We start from the raw sequence: 9,755 nt of genomic DNA, 5'->3' as shown, positions 1-9,755 counted from the left end.
ATTTCACGTAAACAATGAACAATTGCTTAGCACTTGATAATTGTTTCAGTATAGGTATGTCTCAAATACTGGATAAGACACACTCACACATAAAGTATTTGCTGTTGATCTGAAATTCAAGTTTAACTGGGCATCCTGTATTTTGTTTGGCAACCGTACCCAGGATGAACATCATTATGTGAATTTTTGTTGTCAAGTGCATACACATTTAAATTTTTAATAGATGTTACTATCGATTTATAGTCTTAACTATTGTATTTTACCATATATTTGATATTAACCTATTTAAAAATTTTTTTGCTGATATGTTGGGTAAAATCCGTATCTCTTTGTTGTTTTATGAGCATTTCCCTGATTACTAGTGGGGTTGAGCCTTGCTTTTGAAATGTTTATTGGCCATTTGAATTTCTGACTCTGGGGAGTAGGTCTATATGTTTTGCCCATTTTCTATTTTGTCTTCACTTTTTTAGAGCCGGCTAGCGTGGGCAGTGTGTGCGGTGGTAGAGGGAGGGAGTGCATAGGCCTACGCTGCTGCACAGATAAGCAGAGAACATGAATGAAAGCTTGACTGAACCACTCACACTGAGTGGGCCTAGCAAGCAGACTGCTCTCAGCTTGGGTCATAGTCTGGTGGTCCCGGTTTGAAATGGAAAGCATGCCAAAGCCTTGACTTTTTCCCTTTCCTTGGCCTGCAGGGCCCTCTCTGGTCTGGCTGTGGATGGAGTAGGGAGTTGGATAGCTTTCTGTTGAGATTGGGTGACTTCGTCATGGGGAGAAGAGAGAACAACTGTGAGCAAATTCTACAATAGGGGCCAGGGAGTGTTTCAGGGAGCAGAGCTCTCCCCCAACTCACAGGCTAAAACCTCCACATGGCCAATGGACCGGGCTTAGTGGGTGACACAGAGAGGATTCTATAGCACCTATGGTATCTCAATGAGAGTCTGCAGCCAAAGACTCATCAAGGACAGTTTTATGGAAATTTGTATTGTTCCCACAACTTGCAATGATTTCTAATGCATATCTCTTTGCTTGTGTTTTCTCTATCTTTTCTAGGCTTCTTTACAATTGGAAGCCGTTATGGAAGAAAAGCCATGTGAACATTAATAATTTGATAGGTGATGAAAAGCCATTTAATTAAATTTAAAATACATTTCTGAATAGAAAAAAAAAGAAAAACCTAGGAAGTTTGCTTTAGAGGGAAACATCTGTAGGTTGATAAGTGGTATGTGAGTCAGGGCCCAATCAGGAGGCAGAAACCGTGCTGGTTATTTGGACAGAGAACATTGAATACAAAGCATGGCTAAGCAGTAGAAGGTGGTTAACTACTAAAAGGAGTAGAAGAGGCCTTTAAGGGGTCCAAGGGTAGCAGGTGTAAAATATCAGCTACTACCTCTAGAATGAGGAAGAACAGACAATACAGAAGTAGGAGAGACCACCGTCCCTCCCCAGCTGAGAATCAGACCTCTTTGAAGAGCGTGTGGCTGTCAAAAGAACATGGAGCCTGCCAGTGGTGCAGAAACTTGCCAGAGAGTGTGGGCCTTCACTGGTCTGTAGAAGAGACCCTCACCCCAGGAGGGTGGCGAGTGGTGGTGGTGCACAGGAAGGCTGGTGCTGCTCGGAGGTGGTGATGGTAGGGAGAGCATGGCCTGAGGGTGCAGCTGGACCTTGTCTGTGCTGGCTTCTGACCTCCTTCAGTGAATGCCATCAAATGGGAGACTGCAGCTAGGAGGGACCTGTCTTCCTGCTGGGACTTATACGGTCACTCCAGTGCTCTCTATTGACAAAGCCTAACATTCTGTTAGCTGGCATAGGATAAAGGTTCATAGGGATCAGCTCTAGTATCACAAAGCAAAGCAAAGACAGATTAACTTGGACCTACAGACAATACGCTGACAATTGGCACAACTGGTATCAGAAATCAACATGTTTCACCAAAAATCAGTAGAGTCCTTCCCACTAAAAGCAAAAAAAAGGAAGTTTGACATCACCACCACTACCCAACATGGTACCATGGTCCTAGTCAATGTGATCAGAAAAAGGGAAATGAGTGCTGTAATTATAATACAGAGACAATGTGATTGTCTAGCTAGAAAATGCAAGAGAATCCACTGCAAAAGTCTTATAATTAAAGAGAGGCATTATGAAGGTGGCCATATGCCAGATAAACTATACAAAACCACTAGGCTTCCTATATATATATATCAGAAGTAAGTAATTAGAAGATATAATGGGAAATATCCAATTCGCAGCAGCGATGAAACTGAAAAAACCTGCCATGGACAAACAAGAAATATGCAAAAGCTATACAAGGTAAACTATGAAAGGTAACTGCACTACTCTGATTAAAACCTGGAATTGATGGAAGAACGTACTCTATTTTATGAATGAGAAGCCTACATCTTTTAAAGATTGTAATTCTTCTCACAGTGAACTATACATCCTAAGAAATTCTAATTAAAATTGAAGCCAGGGATTTTTTTTTTTTAAACTCGAAAAGTGTGATCCTGAAGTTCTTATAGAGGACAACATTTTTCACAATATTTGAAGAAGTTTTGAAAAAGAAGAAATGTGAGGGGGAACTTGTTCCACCCAGACAATAAAAACAATTTCTAAATCTATATAGTAGAATTAGTAGCAACATAATTTAGATCAACAGAAGAAATTCGAAAGCCCTGAAGCAGAAGTGTGGAAATTATATGGAAATTGAGTCAATCTTGTAGTGAGATATAAAAATTGCTCTAGAAAAGTAGACAGTTTTGCTATGTATAAGAAGGCTACACGGGTTACTGTCCGGAAAGGTTAGGTGGGGGGGAAAGGAGTGCTAAATTGTACCACATGATATAGTAAAAGAATGCACTGGCTGGGGTGGAGAAATCTTCTTGTTATTTATCTGTGGGCTTCCTGGGGACTGACCTCAGAGCAGGAGTTTACTGAGGGTCCCCGAATCTCAGATGAGAGGCGAAATGGGAGGAAGCAGTTTGTAGAGGAAAAACGAGGCCCAGTGACACGGAAGAGAGAGCAGTAACAAGAAAATGTCATTAAGAATGGTGATTTGGAAAGTTAGATTATAGTTAACAATAACTTTCTGGACTGTCCGGTAGAGAAATGATACACCAGAGAATCGATGTTTTGCTCCTCAGATCCGCTGATCATAAGGAAAAGGAAGTACATCTGCAGTTCTGCATGGAGGTCACTTGTTCCCCAGGTTCTTCCTCCGCATCTGGATGACCACAGGGTAGGAGCAATGTAGATAAGAGGTATGGCACCGTGTAATAATCAAAGGAACATTCACTAAGCGGTTACTCTGGGTCAGGCACTGAGCAAAGCAGCTTCGGGTAGATTATTTGAAGAAGAAGCTGCAGGGGCAGCTGCTGGATAAATGCCTACAGGCAGGAACAGAGACATCTGCTAGAGAGCCTTCTCCACAAGGGAAAGAGGGGAGACAAAGACAATCCAGAATGATCTGATTCTTCACAATGACAGTTAGCAGTTGTTAAGCGTTCACTCTGGGCCTGGCCTTGAGGCTTATGGTCTCTTTCAAGCCTCACATCAGAGGCCCCACCTCTGGGAGCAGCGCCCCCGCATCCCTCAGGCCCCAGCCTGCTGTACTGTCCCCTACCAGAAGAGGCACTGCGGGGCGGCACCCGCCGGTTCCCACAGCTCGGGGAAGACCCGGGCGGCGGCGGCTTAGCCCCGACCCCTCCCCTCCCGCTCCCTCCTCCTCCGGGTCTGAGGGCGGCGGCCTCCGACTCAAGACCCTGGGGCTCCGGGTCTTCTCAGCAGCCGCCGCTGCAGCCGCGGCGACGTCACCGTCCTCGCGGCCTCGCACACAGCGCTGTGGCCGCCGAATGCCCGTGGACGCGCATCTCTTCCCAGAGTTCCTGCTTCCTGGGCCAGCCAAAGCCGCAGGTGAGAACGTCCGCGGTAGAGGTGACACCCAGGGCCTGCGGGGCTCAGAGGCCCCGTGGCCTCCTCCTTCTCTCCTCCTTTGCCCAAGAACCCCCCACGGGGGCGCCTACAGCGGGGACACCAAGTGCTCCCTGGAGCCCTGGGAGCATTTCTTCTGAGGCATGGAGCCCCTGCTCAGGTGCTTCTGCAAGTTCCTTTGTGGACCCCGGCAACCCCTAGGGGCCCCCCCAAGTACCCCGCGGGCCCCCGACATCCCTGATGCGCATGCCCAGAGACCCTGTGAGCTAGAAAGTAGCCGAGCTGGTGCAGTACCTGCTGGTTAAGAACCGGAAGACGGTGCCGATCAAAAGGGCAGACATGCTGAAGTATGTCATCAAAAGGTACAGGAGCTTCCTCCCCGAGATTTTCAAGAGAGCCTCTGACCTCCCCGAGGTAGTCTTTGGGTTCTAGGTGAAGGAACTTGATCCAACAGAGCACTCCTATGTCCTGATCACAAAAATCGATCCTGCCCTGGTTTGGGGCCTGACAGGCGACCAGGGCACACCAAAGACTGGGCGGCTCCTGATGATTACTCTGGACTTGATCTTCATGCAGGCCAGCTGTGTCCCTGAGGAGGTGGTCTGGGAGGTATTGAGGGTGTTTGTTGGAGGTACATTCGTCTAAAAAGCATTTCATCTTTAGGGAGCCCATGAAGCTCATCACCAAAGCTTGTGTGCAACAGAAGTATCTGGTGCACAAGTAGGCGTCCAGCAGCAATCCCCTGCTCTAGGTATTCTTGTGGGGCTCTCAAAGGAAACAAGACAGATGGAAGTCCCGGAGTTTGTGGCCAAAGTGAATGACACCCACCCCAGATCCTTTCCGTGGCAGTAAATGAGGCATTGAAAGAAGAGGAGGAAATACCCCGTGCCCGAAATGCAGCTGCTGTTGGTGACGTGACAGGTGCCAGTGTTAGTGCCAGTTCCAGTTCCAGGGCCTCTGCCATGGCTGAAGCAAGCATCAGCACCCGTACCAGTGCCAGTGCCAGGGCTAGAGCCATGGCTGGAGCAATTACCGGTACCGGGGACAGTGCCAGTGCTGGTTACAATCTCAGGCTAGGGTCAGGGGCTCCTCCTGCCACCGGTGAAGGCTGAGGCTGAGTCCTCACTTTGTTTTGTTGCAGGTAGTCGAAGGGGCCCTGCAGCAGTGGGCACTGGGGCTGTGACTTTCGAAGAGTCGAGGGGTATAGAGTGGGGTTAGGGAGAACGTACCACCCGTGGTATCTGTGCTCCAGTTCTCCTTTGTGTCTCTTGGTGATTTAGCTTTCAACTTGTACATTGCAAAGTTTTGTTTGCTTTAATTGACTTTTCTCTAATGACAAACAATTTGTAGGAAATAAACTGGCTAAAACTAAATGATGACAGTATTATATCGAGGTTGAAACAAAAGCCATACCTAACCATGTTTTCAAAATCCTTGGTTCTGTAGACATTTGATTAAGTATTTAAGTTGAGCGTCTGGGTTTGTGAATGACATTGGTCAAATGTTTTATTGTTCTTTGTTTCAGTTTTAGAAGGAGAGATTTGCTGTTTCATAAAAGAAATTGGGACACTATATCTTTTTGTGTCTGGAATATATTATAGCATTGGAATAAGCTGTTCTTTGAAAGCTTGAAAGACTTTACCGGTACAATGATCCCCCTCTCCAAATATAAAAAGGTAAAATAAAACGTTGGTCAGTGTCTGTTGCACAAAAATACATCTGATATTTACTTGTGTTTTCTTAGTTCTCTAGAATGTAGGGAAAAATAAAAAATTAATGAATTAGACACCTTGCTCATTGACTCATTTATTCAACATACATTTACTGACCACCTACTATATGTGAGGCACTGTGCCGGGCACTGGAGATACAAGAATACGCCAGACTCAGCCTCTGCCCCATATCTGGGAGTGTAGACGGGGCTGTCATGTAAGTAAATCAGCCAGATGTGGCAGTTGGGTATATTAATTGCTGGGTTGGAGATAAGAAGCAGGCGGTACGGGAGCCTAGAGGAGAGACACCTGACCCTGGGTGGTGGGCGTCCGAGAGAGAGGAGGGCTTCCTTGTATTGAGATGCTGCCTGAGCATGAAGCACTAGGGGAGCAGTAAGTTGAAAGGCCCTGAGGCAGGGTATTGTGGGCATCTGGAGAGTCCCATGTTCTTCAGTGGAACTGGAAGGTTAGAATTTGGGGAAACTGGGCAGCAATGATGATGTGGGGGTGGGGACAAGTCCAGGAGCCAGGATCCTCAGTTGGTGGACTTTAGGGCTGAGAGCTAAAAACTTGCAGTGGAAAATGGCTCTTCGGAAAGCAGCTGCTCTTGCATCCTGGACGAGCCATAGAGAAGACTCCACCTGTGGCAGGTCTGGAAGCTGCCCTGGACTCCTGTCCCTGTGCAGTTTCTACAGTGCACACACCGGGGGCTTTACGTCCATCATCTCTAAGGCGTGATGGGCGAGGGGCTAAGTGTGGCACTCACCGGAGCTGACTCCCAGAAGCCTCTGAGCAGATGCTCACCCCTGTAGCCTGGGAGAGCCGGAGCTCAGTGTGTTGCACGATGACAATTAGGTCTTTTCAGAAGCAAAGGCACGGATGTACGAATGTGTAAGTTTTCCTGTTTATGCAGAGGGAAAACTGCTCTCAGGGATGAGAGATAAGTCTAAATCAGCCTGGGGTGAAGCCCAGAAGAGCCCTGATGGGCAGACTGAGGAGCCCAGACCTCATTTGGTTGGCCTGGGAAGCTACGGAGGTCTTTTGAGCAGGGAGGGATCTGATGAAAGCACAACCCTACCAAATTTACACCGGCCAGCACCAGCGGGTTTTTAAAGGACCGGTATTCTCCATGCCTTAGAGTGGCGCTGGTGGGTATAATGTTCATAATAATTAGCCTAAAATTATCCTTGTTCCTCAGGGATTCATACACACATTTTACAGCCCTGCCTGTTGGCCTCGGGAAGCCTTTTTGTGCCCCTATAGACACATACGCCGGGGATCCTGGCACCAACTCCGCAGGACCTACTCTAGGATATGTAGGGTCCAGAGAACATTTCGTTGTTAACCCCTCACTCCCTTTCCTCTGCTGGCATGAAGGAAAGGCTCATGGTGGGCGTGGGGTGGGGGAATATCATAATATGGGAATATGCAATGGGAAGCGAAGGGGGCAAGTGTTTTCGAAGGGCTCTGTCTCAGTTTGGGGTGGGGTTGGGTGGGGCGGATTATGTGTACCTCAATCTAAGGCCTTTCCTCAAAATCCCAAGCCACCCACTCCCCATTTGAAGCCCACATCCCTTGTCAGATATGAAGGGTATGTGTGTTTGGACAGGGAGAGAGGATATGTTTTTCCTCCTGGTTACATTGAATTGCCCTCCTCAAGATCAGAACAAGATACCTGTGGAAAAAAATCACTGTCTATAGGCCACAGTCCTACCAGGTCCTTAGGAACAAACAATGCTGTCCCATGACTAGGACCAAGTACGTGGGCCCAAATATGTGGCTATGTCTTAAACTTCCCCCCACCTCAACCGCCAGCCTGATCCCAACCAAATGAATATCTTTCTGAAGAGGTGTAAGAAAGATACTGATGCATAAAACCACCAATGCCTTCCAGATTTATTTCAGTGTTAATGAGAGAGAAGGTGGCAGCGGGGAAGATGGGTCCCGTGGGGGTGGGTCCTCCAGAGTGTTGCTCTCCCATGAGCAGGCTGAGACACTAGAGCCACCAACTCTACAAAGCTGTGGGCCTGAGTCTAGGGGCCTCAGTGGGATTCGGCTCCTCATTCAGGAAAGAAGCAGATCAATGCGATTTGATGGCGGCCCCTATGAGGTCCCCTCACCCCATATTGTGTGTCTGAAGAGCCCACCGCTTCTGCATTGGCCTGGGTGATTCCTGGTGATGCAGTTTCTAACAGGGCCTCCCCCATGGGGTTAGATTAAAGGGACAAATATGCTCTACCCCTGCTCCCAACAGACTTCTCCTGCAGATAATATGCTGCAGTCTATATCAAGGTCACCGTAGGAGGGCAAGAGTCCCTTATCATATGAGAAGGAACAATGTGCAGTTGGAGACCAGCTGGTCTGTGGGAAGGGTTCTGTCTTGCGGTGGGTTTGGGGTGCTTGGGAGCTCTCTATAAGGTTAGGGGTCAAAGACCTTTCTTTAAAACCCACAGATTCTACCCGCACGTGGCCGTCACCCTCCCCATGTAAACACTGCCCAGTTTTTGTCAGCTATGAAGACTGTGTACATTGCTGGGGCGGGGGTGGGGAGAGAGATGCTATTTCTTCCTTCCTCATTCCTGCATATGAGTGCCCCATCAGGGTCAGAGCTGTCAGCTGCGGGAAATTCACTGATGGCTGGCTGCAGCCCATTGCAAGCAGGACTGGGGGACAAGCAGCACAGCCTCAAGGAGGAGGCCGGACAGCCTCCCTCCACAGCCTCACCACCACAGCCTCCCTCCGCAGCCCCACCACCGCCAAAGCCGACCACCCCCAATTGACCGGAGGCTGGGGTCAGTGTTGAGAGTTACATCAAATACCATGAAGCAAAACTGGTCAAGCATGCCAGCATTTATTTCAGGCCCGGCAACAGAGACACCGGGGAAAGCAGCGCCATGAGGCAGCAGAGAGGGCTTGATCACCGTTCATGGCTCTGTGTCTGCGGCTCCGTGGTCTCAGTTTTCGAGCGTCTGGTATCCTCCCCTAGAGAGGAGAGCAGAGTGATGAGTGGACTCTGGGGAGCCCTGGGGAATTCAGGCCTGGCCTGGCGTTCCCTTGGTGGAAGAGGAAGGAGCGGCAGGTGTGCTTGGCTGCGCGCAGAGAGAGAGAGAGAGAGACAGAGAGAGAGAGAGAGAGAGACAGAGAGACAGAGAGAGAGACAGAGAGAGAGAGAGGCAGAGGATGGCTCTGAGCTCTCACCTGAAGGACCTGGTGAAACATGCCAGGGCTCTCTGGAACCGGCTCCTCCAAGACTCTCGCAGAAGAGCAGGCTCTCTGGGCGAGCCTGTGCCTCCGGATGGGTTCTCCGTGGTGTCAGAGAAAACAACACATTCCGCAGGGTCCTTATGCGGGCCTTTCACAATCTGCATGGTAGAGGAAATAGCCTCATCCTAATGGCCCCTCTCACCCCCTGGCCTCCATTAGCTCATTCGGCAACTGTTAATGTGCATCCCAGGCCCTGTCCCAGGGGCTGGGGGTGCAGCAGTGGACTGCACAGACCAACCTCCATCTCCCCGAGGACATTTCACTACAATGGAGGGCCATCGGACTCACCAGCTCAACAGGTGGAAGGAAGGGAGTGAAGATCATGGCTCCAGGAGTGTGTGATGTGCCCGTAGTGATCAACAGGACTTCCTTGAAGAGCCCAGCGAAGTTCTTTCCTCTGCTGGTTACAAGGAGGCCAAAGCCCTGCCCCCTCCACGCCCCTTCAGCCCCTCTTCTGCCACCCATCTTTCCTCCCTCCCTCAGCCCAGGGCCCAGTGCAGTGTGTTCCAGCAGCAGTGGATACATTTCTGGTATGTCACATCCCGTCCGTTCCCACTGCCTCTTACTCCCACCCCTCCAATCTCTCTCTCCTTTTGTTCTTTCCCATGGCCCTCCCAGCTGGCTCAAGCCAGCTTTCTGCTTGCTCAGCAGAGCAGCCCTGAGAGTCCGCTTCGTGATGACATGATGAGCAGACTTCTAGGGGTGGCTCATTTTATTTGATAATGAGTGATCCATTGCATGTTAGGGTCACTCACGGTCCCAGCTTGCCTGGGAGCACTTCAGTTTTAAAACTGAAAGTCGCATGTCCTGGAAAACCTCTCAGCCCTAAGCCAACTGGGACAGTTGGTCGCC

At 49.3% G+C, this 9,755-nt stretch overlaps 2 protein-coding genes across 2 annotated transcripts; one reads left to right on the top strand and one right to left on the bottom strand.

Moving 5' to 3' along the window:
* Positions 1 to 3,527: 3,527 nt before the first annotated feature.
* On the top strand, positions 3,528 to 5,681 carry LOC123628234 (translation initiation factor IF-2-like). The gene is made up of 2 exons (XM_045537863.1): positions 3,528 to 3,909; positions 5,453 to 5,681. Exons 1-2 carry the CDS (start codon positions 3,528 to 3,530, stop codon positions 5,557 to 5,559), a joined length of 489 nt encoding a protein of 162 aa, XP_045393819.1. The 3' UTR covers positions 5,560 to 5,681.
* Positions 5,682 to 8,474: 2,793 nt separating this feature from the next.
* On the bottom strand, positions 8,475 to 9,288 carry LOC123628385 (protein FAM236D-like). The gene is made up of 3 exons (XM_045538091.1): positions 9,192 to 9,288; positions 8,838 to 9,001; positions 8,475 to 8,621 (listed from the first exon to the last, which is right to left on the bottom strand). The coding sequence occupies exons 1-3, from the start codon at positions 9,225 to 9,227 to the stop codon at positions 8,594 to 8,596; spliced, it is 228 nt and encodes a 75-aa protein (XP_045394047.1). The 5' UTR covers positions 9,228 to 9,288; the 3' UTR covers positions 8,475 to 8,593.
* Between the last annotated feature and the right edge of the window lie 467 nt (positions 9,289 to 9,755).

The sequence above is a fragment of the Lemur catta genome, chromosome X (genome assembly GCF_020740605.2).
Source record: "Lemur catta isolate mLemCat1 chromosome X, mLemCat1.pri, whole genome shotgun sequence".
Taxonomy (NCBI): Eukaryota; Metazoa; Chordata; class Mammalia; order Primates; family Lemuridae; genus Lemur; species Lemur catta.
Note: the sequence above shows the minus strand (reverse complement) of the source record. Positions and strands in the feature narration are given on the sequence as shown.